The sequence below is a fragment of the Petaurus breviceps genome, unplaced genomic scaffold (assembly GCF_028583685.1).
Source record: "Petaurus breviceps papuanus isolate PSGF00001 unplaced genomic scaffold, PetGlider_PUasm1.0 90903, whole genome shotgun sequence".
Taxonomy (NCBI): domain Eukaryota; kingdom Metazoa; phylum Chordata; class Mammalia; order Diprotodontia; family Petauridae; genus Petaurus; species Petaurus breviceps.
Genome location: NW_027187376.1, coordinates 15,839,291 through 15,861,182, shown reverse-complemented (window position 1 = coordinate 15,861,182; position 21,892 = coordinate 15,839,291). Strand labels below are relative to the sequence as shown.

Genomic DNA, 21,892 nt, shown 5'->3' with positions numbered 1-21,892 from the left:
AGCTGTTACATCCTTGTATTTTTTATTAAAAAAAAGAATCTCAGAATTCCACAGAGGTTGTTTGATCTGTGTTCATACTGTAGTACTAAAAAGTGACCATTCGTATGGAAAAAGATTCATCATTCTGTAGCTAGAATTCATAGCTCAGGAAATCCATCTGTCTGTCTCTTGCCATTAACCTCCTCCTCTTGAGCAACTGTGGATCACTGGAATGATATCCACTGGAAGTACCTAAGCATGATTTTGGTAACAAACTAAGAAATGATTCTTATGTGAATTAGAATCATCAAATAGGCCACTATTTCTTGATTACATCTTTCCATTACTTTCTAGAGGTATGACAACCTCACCCACCAATCATCTCAAAGCCATCTACTTCTACACTGGGAGAGAGTTTTGCCATTTTAGAAATTAAATGGTTGTCTTTCGGTTTGGTCTGGTGAAGATCACACTCTAAATCGAATTCTCCCTGGCAGAATGACAGCTGTAGATTTATGTCTTTCAGCTATATTCCTGTTACATTCTTGACAGAAGTGACCTCTCAAGGCAAGATGTTTTTTATGGATTTTGCTCTGTTTATATTACTGCCATGAGGGCTGCGGTGAAGTACAGTACATTAAAGCCAATACATCACTGGCTGTCAATGGTGTCTTCCCATGGCATTTCTTTTTCCTTGCTCATATGGAAAAAAAATCCACCCCAAAAAGTCTGTAGATGATGAGCAGAAAGGTAAATGATCTTTTCCAACTCTCTTAATATTGTGCTGCATGTAAAAAGTCTATCAGGGCATTTCAGAAACCAAATAAGAAAGAAAAGAACTCAGAGAGCTTTGAAATGATTAACACCTGTTTCCAAGTCTTCCCAGAGATGAGAGAATCTGACCAAGAGAGAACAAAACCACAAGGGCATCTGCAATGTTAGAACATTCTGTTCTGATTTCAAAACCTATGTGGAATGTCTGTATTTACCTATGTCTTTTGCTACAGGGTTCACCACAGAGTTTGGAAGATGGGGAAGTCATGTATAGTGGACAGCCAGAGCTGCTGACATCACAAAAAGCTAAACACATATCCAGGTACTTCCAATCAGCAGTATGCTTTTCATTTCATGAACATGTCTATAGTTCTTTCTCAGAACCTGAAATGCTCTTTTGAAAACATCACCATGCTTTCATTAATAATTGTTTTTTTTCCCTTCCTTCATACTAACCCTGTAAACCTTGCCTTTGGAGACCATTGTGGTGCATACTTGACTTAGGCCCTTATTTTCAGGAAACCGTGTTGCTTTTATGAGTCTTGCAAAATCTTGGCCACGGTATGCAAAACAAACATATTCTCCGAGTTGATCAACCACCCTCATTATTCCCAGCCCTGTTATTTTTGTTGGTATTGATTTACATTTCAAACTATAAAACTTCTGAATACCTTTTTTTATTGCTCTATATGGGGGGGGCAAACAATTTCATTTTTGGTAGACTTCAGGTAGACCTGAGCTATTATTGTCCTTCATTTTGCAAGATGATGCTCTTTCTTTTTTTGTTTTTTGGAGAGGGGAAGGTAGGGCAATTGGGGTTAAGTGACTTGCCTAAGATGGATAGTTTTGTGTTAAGTGTCTGAGACTGGATTTTGAACTCGGGTTCTCCTAAGTCCAGGGCCAGTGCTCTATTCATTGCACTGCCTAGCCGCTCCAGATAATGCTCTTTTTATGAAGTATTATTTATCTGTATGAGCCTGAATAAAGACAATAAGTGTGAATGGTTATATTTTTTTTTCTTAAACATCATTTAAGTTTAGAGAATACATCAGCTCCAACCCATTTATGAAGAGGAAACCCCTTTAGCTCAATCCTTTGAAGGGATTGATCCCCATCGAGTCTCTATTTGAAGATCTCCAATGAGGAAAAATCAACTGTGCCCTGAGGAAGCTTTGGATGGTTCTGATTGTTAAATGCCATAATTTTTTAAAAGGAATTCTGTCTTAGTATCAAGCCAAAATCTTCATAGCAACCTCCTTCCATTGCTCCTAGCTCATTTCCCTGAAGCCAAGCCTCTCCTGTCCAATCACAACTGCTGCTTGCCTAGCCCAGTGTAGTGGGGTTCCATAGCTTTTCAGAACTCAATTCATGGCATTCTCTTTTAAGCATAGAAAGCCTCCCTTTTGGAAAGATTAATGGGATTGGTTATAAATGTGAGTCTCTTACCTTATACCTATTATTCTTTCTGAATGTAATCTTTCTGTAAGTTTGGTAACATTTCCAACTTGATGGCTTTTTTTTTAATCTATTGTGATGTTTACCATAAGATTATAAATTTAAATCTCCAAGTCTACGCCATTACAGCCAGTTTAGCACTTTATGGGCACTATGCCAAGTAATTTTCCACAGGCAAATGGATGAACCTGGTTTATGGTATTATAGACCAATCAACTAGGCTTTACCCCAGACATTGGACATTGACTACTGAGAAGGAAGGAATATACCATTAAGAAAAAGAAACATTTTTCTTTATGTTTTTTTCTGTAAAATATAATTGATAGGAATCAGCATATTTATCAACACAGTACTTATTAATGATCAATATTTGTATAAATAGTTAAAGAAGGCTATTATTAAGAGTGACAATATATAGAGTGTATAAACTCCTAAGTAAAGTTAGAGACCTTCTCACAGTGTCTGATTCTTTTAAATCACTTTTAATATACTTTGATTTTACCTCAAAAAGAATAAAGAATGCATCCTAAACCATGTCTTAGGCTTCCTGAGGTGTGTGTTTAATTTCATATATGCTTTTATCCTTGTGAATAATTTTTTAATTGAAACTAAAGCTATACAGAGATTACTGTTGTCCTTACTTTGGCTGTGCTTACCTCTCCCCTTCTCCATGGCTAGTCCCCTTCCGTAGGTTGTTTTCTCTCTCTTTTCTCTTCAAATGCCAAATGTTGATCTCTGTACCCACCTATGTAATGGGTATAAGCAATGCCCTGGTAATTAGAAAATAAATGATATTTTCTTACCTGATATATACTTAAGCCTTTGTATGCTAACTTATTAATATTTATCACCCCCCTCCCCACTGAACAAATACCTTTTATATGGATAACTTGAATTGAGGGGGGAGGGACTGTAACTTTCTTAAAGATTGTTAGGCACCCAGGGGAGGGGGGCCTAAGTGAGCCTGTTTCAGCAGCTAGGGGCTGTGGTTTCAGGAGTCATTTCTTTATACTGCCCAAACTATTTTCATCTTGGCTAAGGATGGACATCCACTTTTGACCAAATATTACAATGAAACATTGTCCTCCATAAAGAAGCAGAAGGCCTTTGAGAAAAATGTCTTCAACATTCCACATAATTATATTAGGATTGACATTGAGATTGCCTTTGGGGGGAGCATGACCATCTTCTATAAGAGCAGCACTGATCTTTTCCTATATGTGCTAGGCTCATCCCAGAAGAATGTCCATCCTCACCTGAAGCCAGTGGAAATGCATAGATTCATACCGTCTCTTGCATTGGGCCCCAGGCTTGGTACCCGGGTTTCTTCTTATATTTTGCAGCACATGTCCCCAGCTCTGGCTTCTCTGAGTTCCTTCCCCATTGCTTGTCTTGCCTCCTTATACTCCTAATCCTAGTTTTCTTGATAATGTCATGTATTTCCTATCAGCATCAATATCTCTCACCCCCTTCACATAAAATTTATTTTTACTAAAGTCATTTCTAATTTTTCTTTAGAAGCTTTCTTCTTTAAAAAAACTGGTTTTAAAGGTCTTTTTTTATGCTTTTATCCCAAAAGATAGAATATTTGGGATCATTTAGCATAAACATGTTGTAATTTAAAATTATTTTTAGCAATGTTGAGAAAGCAAATGTTGGTTTAATGTGAAAGATAATTATGTCCAATGCCTTTACCCCATCCTTTTCCCTAAGCCCCAGATGAAGAATTTATATTGGATAATTTGCAAATAACAAATGTGTCTGAGTATCTACTAGGAATGGAATTTCAGGAATTCTAAGAAAACGCTAAGAAAGGCTTAGTTCCCCACAAACTAATAGTGTGAACAAGCATTTAATTCAATTCATAGACTTAAAAGATTTTGAACAATGCTATTCATCCATGATTTGGATTGTTTGAAGTATTCAGTTAGACAACCCTACTCTTAGTCATTTATAGTAAGGAAAAGAACATGTAAATAACTGAAAGACTCAGTTAATCCATCACCATCATTTTATACAATAATCCTGCCCAGTATTTTGATGCTGTTAGTGGTACCTGGAGCCATTTTATAGGAGAGCATGATGATTCTTCACAAGAGAAGGTTAACAATAGATCTACCATAATGTCCCTTAATGATCCATTATGAAACTACCATAGAAATTTATGTAAACCCTCCTTAAATCTATTTGGGTTTCCACTTTATGTTACTGTTCAGGTTAACGAAGTCTCCTAAACGTACTACTTTTTTGCAGAGTTTCTCTTTCTTCTGTCTCCCTCTCAAACTTTTGAAGTTTGAGAATCCTTTGAGGATTATCATAGTTTAAGTTTGGGGTAGAAATCCAAGTTCACCCTAATTATAAATGTATTGACTATAGACATCAAATATGGAAACTTCATTCTATAATCCCACTTCCATACCATGATCAAAAATTCAGTTCAGTTCAGCAAACATATGTGACTTCTGTGAGCAAAGAATTGTGTCAGGTACTGTGTGTCTAGGTGGATTAAGGAAGACTTCATGGGAAAAGATATAACTTAGGTTGGTCCTTAAAGGAAACAAAAGATTTCAGTAGGTAAACATAAAATGAGTTCATTCTAGGCATGGGATTAAACCTGCACTAAATACATAAATGTAAAGGAATGCAGGATTACATCAGGGAATACCATGCATATATTAAACATTTTGCAACTGTTACTCAACAAGTTGATAACGGACTTGTGTCAGCATCCTTTGTACTCTTGATCTTAGCCTAAAGAGGTTGAGATGCTCTGTGTGCATTTGTAACTACAGGCACATATTTTGTCCAGAGTTCCATAATTTCGACCTTGAGTTCTTCCTACCTCTTGGATGACGCCATTCAGTTTCAGTGATTTGTTTATAACCATTTGTCTGCTGACATCCAGCATTCTTAATGCTTTTTGATCTAATTCTTCAGACCCTTCTGCTTTTGTTTTGCTGTGTTTTGTGTTTAGTAAGCCTAGGGAAATACTGCTAAGATTTGTTATGCTATTTTGACATATGATTAAATTTTCCCACTTTTTGTTTACTTTCCATATGTGATCTAATCTCCCTTCACCCATCAGCCATTGTTTCATTACTGTTTTTTTATTTATCTTTGGCATTCTCTTCTTCCTAAATATCACATTTTTCAATCTGTTCTTTTCATCTCTTTTATTTTATTTCTTATGCCCCAATTGTTTCTTCCTCTCATCTCCTGCCCCTAGTGTATGCATATGAACATGCATATACAAATACAAGCACATACATGATAGTCCTAGTATATCATGGATCTTTAAAACCTCTTACAGATTCTGTCAAATTAAAAAATGACTTCATAAAGTATATTCCACCTTCAGAGAAAACTCAGTGTTTGAAAAAATTTAGTCTAATGAATAGGACCTGATACTACTTCTTATATTTATTTTAATCCATAGAGATAATATACATAAAGAATTCTATGTGGTGGTCAACTATTGTTTTTTACCAAATTTTCTTTTTTTCTTCAAAAGAGTCAAAAATATATTTGCCTTTTTCTATTTTTATGGTAATTTCTCCTAATTTTAATACAAGTAATAGATCAAGACCAGAGTAAGATATGCCCTCTGAAATACTTGTAATCTTTTTTGTGTTAAATATATCAGATATTCAAAAACAACATGTAAATTATAATCAATAGGTCTGAAATCCTTTCATACCTTTCTCCGTGCTAGCTAGTAGGTTAACAGATATAAAAGCAATTTCTAATGAAAAGGGAAAGTGGTGATTGTTAGGTTTAAAGATAGCACAATAGTTTGCTCAGATATTAGAAAGGACAATCAGAATCCATTAAAGCAAAAATCAATCTTAAGCCTATTAAATGTAAGGCACACATGCACATACACACTCACACATACAAATACACATGTTTTAAAGGATTCTAGAACAAGATGAATTAATGACTGCTTAGTTATGAATTTTTTGGACAGGGTTACCCCTGAAATAGAAAGATAAGTTATTTCTCAGTCTTCTGTATCATTGTCAGAGGGAGAGAGTGCTAAGAATCATTCTAGTTTTTTCACACTAACTTTACTATTGGTATTATAAATATGATATACTTGTGCAGTGACCAATATGTGCAAGTTGCTACTGGGAGAATTACATTATATGAATTTGGACATTTTTGTTAGATATAATACAGAAGACAAAAGGAACTTGCATCTAAATGGGGAAGAATGGTTCACAAGTGGTTAGAAAAAGGAGGAATATATCATTTTATTTATTTCAAATGCAGCCATTTTACAAGACACTTGACTGTCTTGTATTGTAGTGCTTCTGTCATAAGCATTTATTTACTGTTGATTACAATTTATGTGCCAACATTTGTTACAGAGGATTAGGATTAGAGAAATGCTATAAAAAATTTTAACAAGACCCTCTGAGTTAATTGTGTGTGTGTGCATGTGTGTATATTTAATACTCTGACAGTTTAATGAAAAGATGAGCATAGGAGAGCAAAGCAAATATAAGAAATAAAGAGATGTGAAAGGCTTGTAGAATATAAGAATGTTTTCCTGTGTATAGCTAGAGTTCATTCTTCAAGAAGAATGTTAGACTATCATTAAAGAAAATCACCCAACCAAAATTAAATTGATTACATTTTAACAGGCAGAAAATGTTGCTTGTTGATGGGGAAATTCTTTCCATATAACTTGTGTATTAAGACTATAAGCTTTATAGAGCAAAAATCAAAACCAATGTTAAATTAGCCTTCAGGAGACTGAGGTTTTGGCTAGCCAAAACGTACCTCCAATCTATTAGTCTTTGCTACTAATAATTATTTAGAGGAGACACAAGAATTCAGTCTAGATCAGTGCAAATCACTGACTTTGCCTCTTAAGCCTTTATTTTTCTGTTTCTCTCAAAATGAGAACCTGAAAAGACCTTAGTTTACAAGGGCCAGGGCCTCCCAATGCATTCTGGGCTATCTCCAGTCTTCTTGATGAATCTGGTCACTGGATCCAGATGGCTCTGGAGAAGAAAGTGAGACTGACCGGTGATCTCACTCATCCAAGTCAACTGCAAGTCATGTCATCATTTCCCTGATGCCATGGTCATCTTTGAAAATGAAGTACAAAAACACAACAACAACACCTGTGCAATGATAATAAGAAGACTTTTATATCTATCACAGAAATAGGAGATGAGTAATGATTGTGCGATTGGTTTTTATCATATAGGTATGATAACTAAGACCAAATAATTGTCAGTTTTCCCTTAGTACTGAGACATATTCAATCATTATATCCTAGAAGAGAGAAGCCAAAATAGTTGAGGTGATATGGAAATCAGAGAAGACTAAAAAATCAGCACAGCAAGAAATAACAAGCCTAGCAAACAATAGATCTATTAAGCCTAGTAGTGGCCGTAAGTCTTAAGTCATGGCCATCAGGGTTGCTATGCCCACTGAAGAAGAGGTCTAAAGGGTGAGCAGTATAATGCTGCCACAGAAAACATTGGGATCCACTATCAATCAAAGGTGTGAATTTCTCTCCCCCAAAATTTCCTCAGGTATGGGCCCCTCATATATGATCCCTATTGCTTGACAACTCTTTCCACTGATTGTGAATATTTCTGGGAGAGCATGCCTTATATTTATGAAGTGAATGTTCTATGTCGAAACTTTTTATTTAGTCTAGTTCACTAAATTCCTTTGCTTTGAACTACTGGCATCCATTGACTGATAGGAGAAAAGTGAACACATTGCTGAAAGAGGCAGAATTTCAGTAGATCTGGCTCTAGATTACTGGCTCTCCTCCTACATTATATATCACTAAGTTTATGCCCAGACCACACCAGATTTCTCAAGAAGTATAGTTACAGAAATAACTCTGACTCTTCTGATTGCTAACATCAAACAAGATATAAAATGGGGGCATCTATGCTAGCCAGAGGTATTTGTCATTGTCACAGAGAAGGTCCACCCCAAAGTCTAAAGGAAAATGGGTTTCCTATAGATCATGTGGTTTTTCCCATCCTCCTCTTTGCAGCTAACATTTCAGAGCCTCTTAATTGAGATTTGCAATCATTTAAAGAGAGTGCAATTTAACTAACCACCAAAGAACAAGCAACCCAACCAAGAATGCTTTTTGTCTAGACTGTGATATTCAGTTAGATGAACACTCCAAAGACCTGGTCTCTGTACCTTTGTCTTTGACACATGTAGCAGACAGCCAATGAGCTTGTCTTAGAACTAAATAGGAGAACAGCCTGAACAGTCTTTTGAAAATTACTCAGTAAAAACCTAGAAAGACTTGTGTGAATTGATGCTGAGTGAAATAAGCAGAATCAAGAGAACATTGTAAACAGTAACAGCCTCATTGTGTGAAGACTAGTTTTGACAGACTTGGCTCTTCCTAGAAACAGAAGAATCTCAGACAACTACAAAAGACTCATGATGGAAAATCCTATCCACATCCAGAAAAAGAACTATGGATTCTGAACGCAGATAAAAGCATACTATTTTCTCTCTCTTTTCTGTTTTTTTTTTCTTTCTCACATTCATTCTAACTCTTCTTTAAAGCATGACTAATGTGAAAATATGTTTAACAAGAACGTATATGTAGAGTCTTTATCACATTGCATTCCTTCTTGGGGAGGGGGAAAGGGAAGGGAGAGAAAATTTAAAATTCAAAAGGTAGTGGAAGTGAATGTTGAAAACTAAAATTAAATAAATTAATTAAAAAAAAGAAAATTACTCAGTGCTTTCAATAACCCCAAAGTTGTCCCTCAAACAAAGTTTATCTTTTTAATGAGAAACTCTTCCAGAGATGCTGTTTGGTGAGGAATCACTGAATTTCATAGTCCTGAAGAATTAAAGTTATGAGTTTAATATCCTTTCCTTAAAGAATCCACACATCTTTTGGTATTTGAGTTATAGGACAAATAGCCACTGGTCTTATGCATACCTTGAAAATATATTTTTCATATGAAAGTTTCTAATTTTGGCCATTCAACCATTCTTTTGAATGACAACATTGATGATTGGGAAATGAGTAAAAAAAAAAAAAACAGGATGTGTGTCATTCACAATGATTTACACAACTACATATTGTGTGAACCATCAAAATTTCCTTTGAATTTCCCTACCACCTGTCAACCTGGGTTTTTTTTTTTTCCCTTCTATCAAGAGAGACTGACCTCAATGCTCATACGGTCAAAATCCATGTGCAGTTTTCCTCTGGAATCATCCATAATGATTGTCTACTCCTTCAGAGAGATATTGAAATTTTCTGAACTGTCTACAATATGATTGAGAAGAGTGGCCTTCATTCTAATCAGGGATGGTCAAAGATTATTTTTTATATTAAGTTAATATAAAGAATATATGATAACAAGAAGATAAGAATTAAGTATTAATATGGCACAAGGTATCATGTGCTATAGAAGGGGTTGTTTTGTTCAGTTGAAATTTTTTATTATAAATGATTTGGGGAACATTTTATCCTCTATAAGATTAGCATTTATTTTTTATTCTTTTCCACTTGAGCAAAGTATTAAACAGAAATCTATTTTCTTAACATAATTTACAGTATACCATATATAGGAAATCCAAATGTGTATGTATACACACACAAACACACTCTCTGGAATTTAATAGTAGATTATGTGAAACTTTTTTATTGTTTTTGTACATATACATAAATATAAAATATTGGAAATACTAAAGATAAGAAACTCTGAGTACTTAGGCATAGATATATTTTATCAGGATAAAGCAGGCTTCTAATCCTGATGATTGTTTAAAATGGGGTACACTGTCATTATCCTCAAACTCTGCATTTCATGCTGAAAAATTGACAAAGTCAGTGGTTCCCAAACTTTTTGAGTATGAAGAAATCCTTATAATGAAACAAAAAAAATGTACATTACTGCATCATACTACCTAGAATATTGCTATCTATCATTTGAGAAAATGCATGACTGTATGCTATCCCCTTGTAATAGCTAAGCTGTCTCCCAGGTCCTCCTTGCAGCCCCCAGGACTAAATGTTATCTCTAAGGTACCATCCTGAATTATGAATCTGTGATTCTATTAAAAGGATTGATTACTGGCTTATCAAAAGTCATATTCCATTCTCTAGATAGCTGTAGAATCAGGGGAATGGAGACATTTCCAAGTGATACTTTATGATTTTTAATATTTCCTCTCTCTTGATATTATATGAACACCTAACAATTACCATTTTCAACATTATATAGCAAGAATGATTGAGTTTTATATACCCTGAAATATCATTTTATTCATATGAAGATGTGTCTTGGTTCTCTAATTTGAGGCTTCTGACGTAGGCTACTTGACTGAACAAGTTTCAAGTAATGACAGTATCTATGTGGTACTATTAATTTGGAATTTATTACTAGCTTTGGAATTTCATCCTCTCTCTACACACACTGGGAATTGACACGCTTCTTTTGAAAAGCTTAATTTTAAAAGGTTTACATAGAAAAATAACAAGAAAAATAAACTTATTCCGCTTGACAGAATATAGCTAATATAGTCATATTAGATTACTGGTAATTTAGAGAATATTTCATGCCTAGTGAATTCATTAAGGACTTCACACAAAATACTCTCTTAATACCTTTGCTAACTTTCCAGAAAAAAGCCATAATTCTACCATTTTCAATTTGGATGAGAAAAAGCATTTCTAGCAATTGTAGTTTGGGGTTTGACATCAAGTTTAAAGTCATTTTCATGTAAATAGGATATAATAGTGTCCTGCTAGCTCTCTCTATGTTGTAAATATTTTCTTATTCAGCTTTGACATTTTTTCTATGGCATTTATATTTGTTATCTATAGGGCAAAAGTAGCATTAATTGTTCCTTATTATTATGCTAACAGAAGTCTGTTAGTTAAGCTCTTTATTACTCAGGAAATAAGTTACCTTTGCCTTGGAAGGAGTAAAGGATGTTGTGTGTATATTTCAGTCATGCACACTTTCCATTGATGTTCCTTGCATCTCCTTTGCATAATCTGTTATGGGTTAGGTAGGTCAAGATTTCCACATTTCTTTCAAGAATATATTTTTATGTCACTTCTGTTTTCTTTTTTTCTGTCTTTAAAGAGGAAAAAAAAGATAATTTGGGGAATATCTTCCTTGTATTCCTGGTGCTTGGTTGAAAAAGTAAATTTAATTCTTTATCTAAAATACTTTAAAGATAATTAATACATATTACTAATTAAGACTACAGATATATATATATATATATATTTTTAATTTGGTCCTATGTATTCCTTGCTAAACAATATACTTTTGCCCTTCTTTTTCTTCTATTTTGAATTTTAAAAAATCTTGATTTAAAAAGTTAATCACATGTGTTATAGTTTGCATATATTTCATGAAATATATGATATTTTCAAATGTATGTTTTCATTGTTCTAGCATCACTTGAAAACTTTTAAATATATATATGCAGATTGAGGGAAGTAAGAAGTTATTTTGATGGATAGTCATTTTCAATTGTTCTCCTGGATGGGAGGAAAAATCAAGAGTAAGATATTCCTTTAAACCTATTTACTGGCAGCCTCTTCTGCATAACCTCCCAAAATCATGTACTATTTTTATGTTTTCTTGACTGTGTGAATGGGAGGTATTTTCCTACTTTTAAAAAATGTACCTCATCTCATCTTGAACAGAGACACATCTGTGCTCTTGCTTTCTTTATTTCAGTGATATGACAAGAACAGTAGAGATTTCTGGGGAAGGTGGCCCTCTGGGGATACATGTAGTGCCCTTCTTTTCATCACTGAGTGGAAGGTAAGATGTTTTCCTTATTTCGGAAACCCATGTTAATGAAAAAAGCTCGATTGAGTTCATTTTCTGAAACATTTTCCACAAGAGGGTTAAGTGTGCATCTCTATTATTCAGTAATAGGCCTCAACATATTCCTTTGTTGACCACTTTGTTATGCTACTTACATGTTAGAAACAAAATAAAAACAGTCCACTTACATGAAGTGGGTTAAAAAAAAATCAATCATGGTATCTGCACTTAAAATTAATTATGAACGGCTTCCTTGAAGCATTCCTGCTGCAGACTTGGTAAATAAGAAGATTCCCTAGTGAATATCTTACCATTACCTCGTATTACTAGACAAACGTCCCATCAGAATGTCATTATTCACAAAAATACACTTCAATAAATGAATGCAAAGTAAAAACTAACTTGATACATCAACTGTGATTATAGCTTACATGGTCAAGTAGCCTCTAATGTGTAGAAAATGGGAATAATCAAAAGGGATTTTGTTAAAAATTTCTGTTAGGAATCATCATAGTTCCTGCTGTAGATAAAGTGAGGATACATTTTTTTTTAATGTTTGGTAGATTTTAACTACCATGGCAAAATACAGCCATAACATTAATTTCTCTATTGAAATAAAATTAATTCAATTGAAAATGATGTATTACAGGCAGTTCAGATGCCAAAAGCCCATTTTATTGCTAAATCTATATTGATGCATAGTCATTAATATTATGTCAACATTTCCAGAATGTTTTCTTATACACCTAACATAGATGTTAAAGTTTTTCCTGGGTAGAAATTGAAATTTATGCCCTAAGAGATAATATGAAAAAACTCACTAAGAACCTCAAAATTACTGGATGCAGAAATGACATCACTTTTCCCTATTACAAGACTGCCTCAAGCCCTAAAACTGAAATTGACATGAGAAGTCCATTTTTTTTTCAAAATCCATTTTACATTCTAATCATTACATGAGATTCATTAATTGGTTAACTTTCTTAAGCTATGAAAAGTGAGTCATTGAATCACACAATTTTCAGGCTAGAAGGGACTTTAAATATCTAATAGAACTCCCTGCTCTCTACAGAAACTAAAACTAGAGACTTGAAATGGTTTGCCCCAAGGTCACACCACTAATTAGGGCAGTTATAGTTGAACAAATATTACATTTAGAATCTGAAGTCCTGGGTTTGAATTCTGGCTCTACTGCTCACTTACCAGTATAACCCTGGGCAAGTCACTGTGTGTTTCTGAGCATCTGATTCTTCCTATGTAAATCTAAGTGGCTGGACTAATGGTCTTTATGTTCCCCTCTAGAGGTATAGAAAGGGCAGCTAGGTGGCACAATGTATAAGAGTACCAGGTCTAGAGTCAGGAAGACTCATGTTTATGACTTCCAATACTAGCTGTGTGACCCTGAGAGAGTCACTTAACTCTATTTGCCTGGTTTCCTCATATGTAAAATGAGCTGGAGAAACAAATGGCAAACCAAAGTATCTTTGCCAAAAAAACCCCAAAGGGTGTCACAAAGAGTTGGACATGACTGAAAAATGACACAACAACAGAGTTGTAGATCACATAACCTTTGTGAGTCAGAACTAGAACTCAAGTCTACTGAATACCAGTTCAAAGTTCTTTCCACTGGAACAATCTTCTTATAAGGTTATTTAATATTAGTTTATTGCCCGTGAATATTTACTGTCCTGTTAGGCAAGTCCAGATTTAGCACTGATATTTGGGTTGGCTTTGTGTACAGCAGGTAGCCATCTGCTACCTGTAACTGCCATGTCATCACCTTTTTGCAAATACATTCGATGCCAACTTCTCATGGAAATGAATACCCCTTAAAAAGAAATGAGCTGAAAAGCTGGTAGTGCTCATTGGCTCATTCCCTGTGCATGTTAATAACCTTGTTTATAAACATTATGGGTTATGGCACTGAACAAGCTGTTTTGTTTTTTTGACAGACAGGATTAATATTTACCAAGTTGTCTTAAGAAATTGGAATGGTTTTTGGCAGAAGTGTATGGATAAAGTTTGGGGCTACCAATGTGGTTAAATTACTAGTCCTTTTAACTTAATCAAACTTGAATATAGTATAGGAACTTTCCATTTAAGGCAAATGTGAGGAAATGTGCCCTGTGATAGTGAACATACTTCATTTTCAACAGTTGCATGGAAAAGTTTATACTATAGAAGAGTAAATCAACCTCCCACAGTGTATGCTATTGTTCAAATGTGGAAGACAAAGTAAAAGCCTGAGATTACAAATATCTGGCTCTTATGGTTTACTTTTTGCATTCTTGATTTTCTAGAATAGTAATGGTATCTTGCCTAAACTTTCAAAATAACTACCATAATATAGTTTTATAAGTTGATAAGCAGAGAATGGGCACCTTTCCATTCTATAACTCAGTGGAATCATTCTTCCATTTCTTTATACTATCCACTAGTATTATAGAAAGGAAATTTAATTACAAAATACATTAAAATAATGTAGAAGTGGAGACATGAACCAATAAAAGTTAAGGAATAATGAGTTCAGCCTGAGAAAGCATACTTAACTCAACCCATGTGTCTTAGTACATGGAAAGATGTCAAACAAGTGGCTGACTTTATAGTACCATATGGTTTCACTGTTTGGGCATAGTAGGGTGAATTAAGGTTAGAATAGAAGATTTAGTTCTTAGTTTCCTTCCATTTTATTGGTTTGTATTATTAATTCAAATTGAATTTATATTTAACACTTTGACTATGACTGCAATTTAATCTATATATTGCCTTTACTTTTCTTGCCTCCCAATTTCTAGTCTTTAACACAGTGCAATTGCACCTGTTATGAGACACTTTAACCTACTATGGAATACTTAGTTGTAAATAGGAGTCTTCTTTACTAGTCAATGGTTTAATAGTTAAGATCTAATGAGACATAGCTTATGACAGGGCAGTGAATGGGGTTTTTTTCTGTTTTTATTTCCCAGGATCACTGAATGTCAGAGGAAAAAATAAAAATTAAAATGAGGCCTACTCACAAATTAAAGGCAACTCAGGCCCCTTTTATCTTCTATTGGCATAATACATGTAACTTACCTTTTAAACTCAAGAACACAAAAGAGAAAATGTTTACAATTATATTATCACTAAATAATTATAACAGGTGTCTGTGTATGTGTATTATATGTTTCAAGTACGAGGTAGAAAGTAGGAAAAAAAGAAAAGGGATATAATATTAAAAAATACAGGGGAAGGAAGGAAAGGAAGAAAGGAAAGGAAAGGAAGGAAGGAAGGAAGGAAGGGAAGGAAGGAAGGAAGGAAGGAAGGAAGGAAGGAAGGAAGGAAAGATATACCAAGGGAAGGCAGAAAGGACCAAGGGTTTGGTAAGAGACACATGAAAGGATGAAAGGGAGCAGACTGGAAATAAAGAGAAGAAAAACAAATAAAAACATATCACATACTTTAGGCTTGAATGTTAGTGGGTGTGAACAGTTCTAAAGCTGTGGACTCTCTGTAAGGTGATGTAGGGCAGGGATCTGTCATCTTTCATATTTGTAGTCCACATATTTTACAAATAGTAGGTTCTTAGGTATTGTTTAATTAAATTGAACTTACTGATAATTTTATGTGATTTGACATAACAATTAGCTGATAAATCACTGTGCTTGATTCTTGGTTTTGAATAAGCTAGCTACATCTGTCCACAATGAGGGGATTATCCCCTGTGGCACACCTGCAGTTACCAAAGTATTTGAACTGAAGGAAATTGTCAGGGGTTCTCTGCCCTTGCCACAGAAGAGAGAGAGCAGAAGTCATGTAGTGTTGGTCCCCAAACCAATAATATCCATTAGTTTTAAATGATATAAAATTAACTTTTACATAAATGTATTTCCTATGTAGACATGTTCTGTCAATAAATTCTTCATAGAAAGTCAGCATTTTCAGATTGTTAGGGACCCCATTACATATGACAAGCTATGATCTATTAACTAAAACTTAGTCCTATGCCCCCCAAAATTAATTCAGCTACAAAAATATCAAAGTCAGTTCTAGAAAGTAATTTTACATGACTGATGTTGGGAAGAATTAAGTTGATGGAATATTTGGATGCCTGTTAACAAAATACTTGCTTATAAAAACTGTGGTTTAGAAATATTTGTGAGTCCCATAATAGATTTGTTCTTATGAACTCACTATATTGGAAATTCAGACTATGAAAAAATAAAATGCTTTCCAGTTAATAATTCATAATCTGGTCTTTATTGTCAGTAAATAACATATCCTCTATATTTAATGTTAAATATTGTAGTATTTATCATTATAGTTAAAATTGGATTCTTTTAATATTCTATTCTGTTTTGGAAATTATGTATGGACTACTTTTACACTGCCCTTATAAGCACCTTAAATCTGACTTGAAACCTGGATCTTTCATCAAATAGCAAGTCTAGGGGTGGCCAGGTAGCACAGCAAGTAAGAGCACTGGCTCCAGTGTCGGGATGACTTGGGGATCAAATCTGGGCTCAGATACTTAGCACCACACCCAGGAATAACTGGCCGCGTAACCTTGAGCAAGTTACTTAACCCCAATTGCTTAAAAAAAATAGCAAATCTATTTTTTCTATTTCTATTTTAATGAACACTCTGGGTGGATTCACTAACTTTCTAGAATTTTAAAAGTTTTCAACTTTATCTCCCTTTATAAGCTAGCAACCTTAAGCTTTCCATAGAATAGGCTCCATTATTATCTGTAACATCACTTCATCACCATGTAGTTTTCATTGAGCATTTTTGCAGTGGAGACATTCCAGTAAATATCACCACATGAGCTCTGTCCATTCAAGAGTACAGAATGTCTATGCTAATTAAACTACTAACCCCTTGAGGCAATGGCTCAATATTTGGGGACTAATCCAAACAGGAGCTATACATTTTCACCTATACTTTCATTATAGGCTGCCCTTTTTCCATTTGTGACCATATTATTCTCTCATAAAAAGCACTCATATTTTATTTATATTTTAGATTTAGAGAAAAGGAACCATTGTAATATCCCACCAGGCATCTGTATAAAAGAAAATGACAAAGTGTCTCTCTCTCTCTCTCTCTCTCTCTCTCTCTCTCTCTCTCTCTCTCTCTCTCTCTCTCACACACACACACACACACACACACACACATAAATAAAGTTGCATTTATTATGTATCTATATGCTTTAAAATTCTTCTTACAGATCGGGATAGGGCAAATGAAAATACTTCCCTAACTTTGAGTTATAATTAGAATCCTGTGACATTGGGAGGAGAAGAGGATTCCCAAAAAGGAAGCAATGTAAATATGTATAATTTTATTCCTTTTTTTCTTCTTCTTAATAAAATTCAACAGTTGGAAATAAAGGTGAAATATAATAAAGATCTGGATTTCCCTATTCATTGTCTTTTATATTTCTCTTGCCACTTCTCAGTCCTGATTGTTCTCACTGACTCCAGTCTTTTCTTAAAGCCTACATTCTGGGGTGGCTAGGTTGTGCAGTGAATAGAGCACTGGCCCTGGGGTCAGGAGAACCTGAGTTCAAATCCGGCCTCAGATATTTAACATGTACTAGCCATGTGACCTTGGGCAAATCACTTAACCCCAATTACCCTGCCCTCCAACTCCAAAATGCAAAAAAAAAGATTTTTTTTAAAGCCTGCATCTGAAAGAATCAATCAATAAACATTTTTTAAGTACTTACTATATACTAGGTACCATGCCTAGTGCAGGGCATACCAAGAAAGACAAAAGATACTTGTTAAGGTACTGAATTTATAATTTCCTTACTCAATATTCAAGTATTTATTATTTTCTATTAAATTAATTGTATTTCCTGTGCTTTATTTAATCTGGTTCCACCCTACTCTTTAAATGCTTTGTCTTATGTTTGCCCAACTCCCACCCATGCCCACTCATCAGCCTGGTCTCCTTATTATCCTGCAAGCATATGGTTTGATCTCACATAGTATAATTAGATCATAGATTTGGAGCTGGAAGGGTCCTCAGAGGTCATTTGAACCACCTATCTTAATTTACAGATGAGAAAATTGATTGAGTAACTTGTCACAGGTCACAGAACTGAAAGGAAATTTGAACCTGCATCATTTGACATCAAACTCAACACTTTCCATTACACTATGCTGCCATGATCATTTGTACCTCTGTACCTTTGGTCATGTTTTTTTCCCCTCCCCTGAATCTTCCTCTTGTTTCCCCTTGCTCTATGTTGCCTATCAAAATATATAGATTTTTTCAGTGTATAGATTAATTCTCACCTTCTCTCTGAAGCCTTTACTAAGAACTCCAAGCTTTCATTGATCTACCCTTCTCTGAATTCCTATATAACTTGTAGACCATACCAAACAATGTAGCAATTGTTTCATGTGGGTTGGCTTTGTTCCCTCCAACTTGAGTTACTTAGTAAGTACCCAATAAAAGTACGATTGATGTCCCAAAATGGAGGATTTAAAACTAAGTCAGTGCTTTAACTTTTGTCTGGGTCACGAGACACTGTAACCCACTAGAGGTAGTACATTTCAATTTCTCTATGCAATGTGTACCTTCCTGACCTGAAACACTTAACTTTCCAAGAAGAATTTATTGACAGAACCATGCTTAACTGTAAACTGGATAGACGTCAAAGGTCATTTTTGTGATATATAATGAAACAGGGACTGATAGCAAATGACATTTGTTTCCTGTCATTGAAAACAGGGGGATAGTGCCACTTGCTTAATTTCATCCAGTCCACAGACTCTGATCTTATGGCAATCAACCTTTTCGTATTGAGACTCTATACTCAGGCTGGTCCTTGGATGGCAGACACTGGGCCACTGAACTCATAGCTATACCCTTTTCAACTTAATAGAACCTACTAGGACTTGGGCTTCACTGGCATAACCTTTGAAAACTCAGTCACCGCCATGCCAAAGATGAAACATCTGATTGACACTTAATTAAAATAAAACTAGATAAATTTCAGCCAGCTCATTTGGTGTGTGTGTGTGTGTGTGTGTGTGTGTGTGTGTGTGTGTGTGTGTGATTTTTAGTACAATGCAAAAAAGCAAATTCAGGAAATGTGATTTTTTTTTAATTCAAGCTCCAACCCATCCTCTTTTTTTAAATGAAAAGTTGCTATCTTGATTCTGTTCTCTGATTCACTCATTACAGGAAGCTGTGATGTTACTATCCCAAACAAGTGAATCTTGTCTTCTCAATTCCACTAAACCCTAATAGCCTTTGCTGAGTTACTGGAAACATTAGAAATGAGGTCACAGATTAATTCTCTCTTGGTTAGTACAATGTGTGTTATCCTTGGAATACTTGTTTCACTAAAGACATATGTTGTTATTGTTGTAAACTCTCCCTTTTAACTTACAATTCAAACAGTAGTGAAATAGGTAAGAGGCACATTGCTTTGGATGAGCTCTTATTTTTGGAATAATTGTACATGGATGATACATGATTAATCTGATTTTATTTTGCCCTCATTCTTTGTTTTTCAGGATTCTAGGGCTCTTTATCCGGGGTATTGAGGAAAACAGCAGGTCTAAACGGGATGGACTATTTCATGAAAATGAATGCATCGTAAAAATCAACAATGTGGATCTCATAGACAAAACCTTTGCTCAGTAAGCACTTTTTTATTGTTGTATTTACTTTATTGATCCCCAGAATGCTTATAATAGTTATTGAGCTCATTATGGGCAAAATTGTAGGTAGAACTTCTGGTCAGTTTCCTACAAATGATCCCCAGTACATCCATTTAGAAATGCATTCTATGTTTGAGCACACTCAGGGGTGGCCCCACATGTGTCACTGGCAACCCTGTATATGTTAAGCCACAGACTATAGCAAACCTTCCTGTCTGAATGGTTGTCATGCTTTGGTATCAATGGATGGCGTTTGTTTTTCTTGGAACGTGGGTCACTTAGGCTAGTGTTTAATGACTATTTTCACAGACTGTTGATTCAGCTTGTTAATTAACTTACGAGATGTCAGCAGTATCCATTAGTCTGAAAATCTGTGATAGGAGTTTGTCAGGACTCAATGACTAATAGAGGCTAAAATAAATAATTTTAAATTTAAATATGAGCAAACATTTATCTTTTTGTCTTCATGTGCAAATTTTATGAAAATACCCTACTATAAAATTAGCAAATACCTAAGTTCTTGCTGTTAAACTTCTGCAAAAGAGTACTCTAATGGTTTAGATTGGATCAGAAGATAAATAAAAGCATATGAGGGACTGTTCTTCATGAGGGAATGTTAGAAAATCAAAAGTGTGCTAAAGACATTACAGACTTCTACAAACAAAGAAGTTTATAATAAGCTTTTTAATATGCTAACAATCTCTAATAAAGACTAGCAACCCCTGATGGTGACATGTTTAGAGCTGCTTGGACAATGGGTCATAAACCCAACTACCATTTTTAGATAATAAACACACACAAATGATGATTTTAATATGAGAGTCAGTATGTATACAGCCAAAGTCCTATGTTGGCACCATAGAGAAGGTTAAGAAAATAAAGAAACAAAAGAACAATATATTGTATGGATCCTCTCTGAAGGAATTTATGGAAGTACAAGGAAAAGAATCAGGGCATGGAGTGTTGTTTTACCTGCACTATTGAAAGGACTACCCACACTGATAAGATCAAAAATCTGTTTTAAGTATCAAGGTACTCAAATGCACACATAGAAAATATATTAGTTCTGTACTGATTCATCTTTTTATCTTGGTTCAGAAATAAGCATAAAAATATTAAAGCTTTTTTATGAACTGAAAGAGAATTTACATGGAAATCAAAGGTTGTTGTGATACATAATGAGTTGAAAAACTTCTAGATTAGGTATTCTTAATCTGTGGACTACAAAATTTTTTTCTTAATATTTTGATTTTTTTCAATATAATGTATTTCTTTTATAAATCTATGTATTTTGTTTCAAAACATTCTTTTGAGGTGGAGAACATAGATTTCACCAGACTTCCCAAGAGGTCTATGACACAAAAAGGTTTAAAAACGTCTGCTTGAGATTTCCTAGTTCTTAACGATATTGGTGATAATTATCTTAAGTAAATAAGTTATTCCCTCATGATTTAAGCTAATGATTATAGCTTTAAAAGGTAGCTTACTCTGTATTGAAATAGAAATAATTTTCTTTCAAGGGCTCAAGATGTCTTCCGTCAGGCGATGAAATCCCAAAATGTGCTCTTACATGTGCTTCCACCAAACAACCGTGAACAGTACGAAAAGTCTGTCATTGCACCTCTTGGAATTTTTGGTAACAGTGATGTTGTTTTGAGAACAAAGGTATCCCCTCCAATCCAAGGAAAGCCAGCATTGAAACCAATCAACCTGACAGGAGCAAGCAGTCCGGAGATAGAATCACAGATCTCTAGCCAAGAAAACAGGAGCCCCAGAATACCAAGACTAGGAAGAAAGTCATCACCATCACTTTCTCCCCTAATGGGGTTTGGAAGCAAGAAAAATGCAAAGAAAATTAAGATTGACCTTAAGAAAGGTAACTATTGAATCTCAGGTATTATGTCCTATTGTGACATTTAAGGCTAAGTGAATTCATATTCTTTACATTACTTTAAATCAAAGTATTAGAATGAATCAAGTATGTGCTTAAGTAATTTTATACATATTGCTCTTACAATTGTTGTTGTTTTTCTTTAAATAGGGAAATAATATATGCATTTTGGGAACAGAGAAAATAACTATATTTCACCATGTAAGCCATTGATGTGATTACAGTTTTCCAAAAGCACAGAAGCTACATGCAGCTCCTCTTCCTCCTCTTCTACCTCTATCCATGGGAGAGTCATACTCTTACATGTGGGTGCTCTGTCCAAAGGA

General features: G+C 34.6%; 1 protein-coding gene across 1 annotated transcript in view; it reads left to right on the top strand.

The window, feature by feature from the left end:
- Window positions 1–21,892, top strand: part of PARD3B (par-3 family cell polarity regulator beta) — a 1,344,967-nt gene that overhangs the window by 724,486 nt on the left and 598,589 nt on the right. Inside the window, exons 5-8 of the mRNA XM_069075096.1 lie at window positions 987–1,075; window positions 11,922–12,008; window positions 19,529–19,654; window positions 21,196–21,551. Coding sequence (XP_068931197.1) covers window positions 987–1,075; window positions 11,922–12,008; window positions 19,529–19,654; window positions 21,196–21,551 — 658 coding nt within the window. The remainder of the gene's footprint in view (window positions 1–986; window positions 1,076–11,921; window positions 12,009–19,528; window positions 19,655–21,195; window positions 21,552–21,892) is intronic.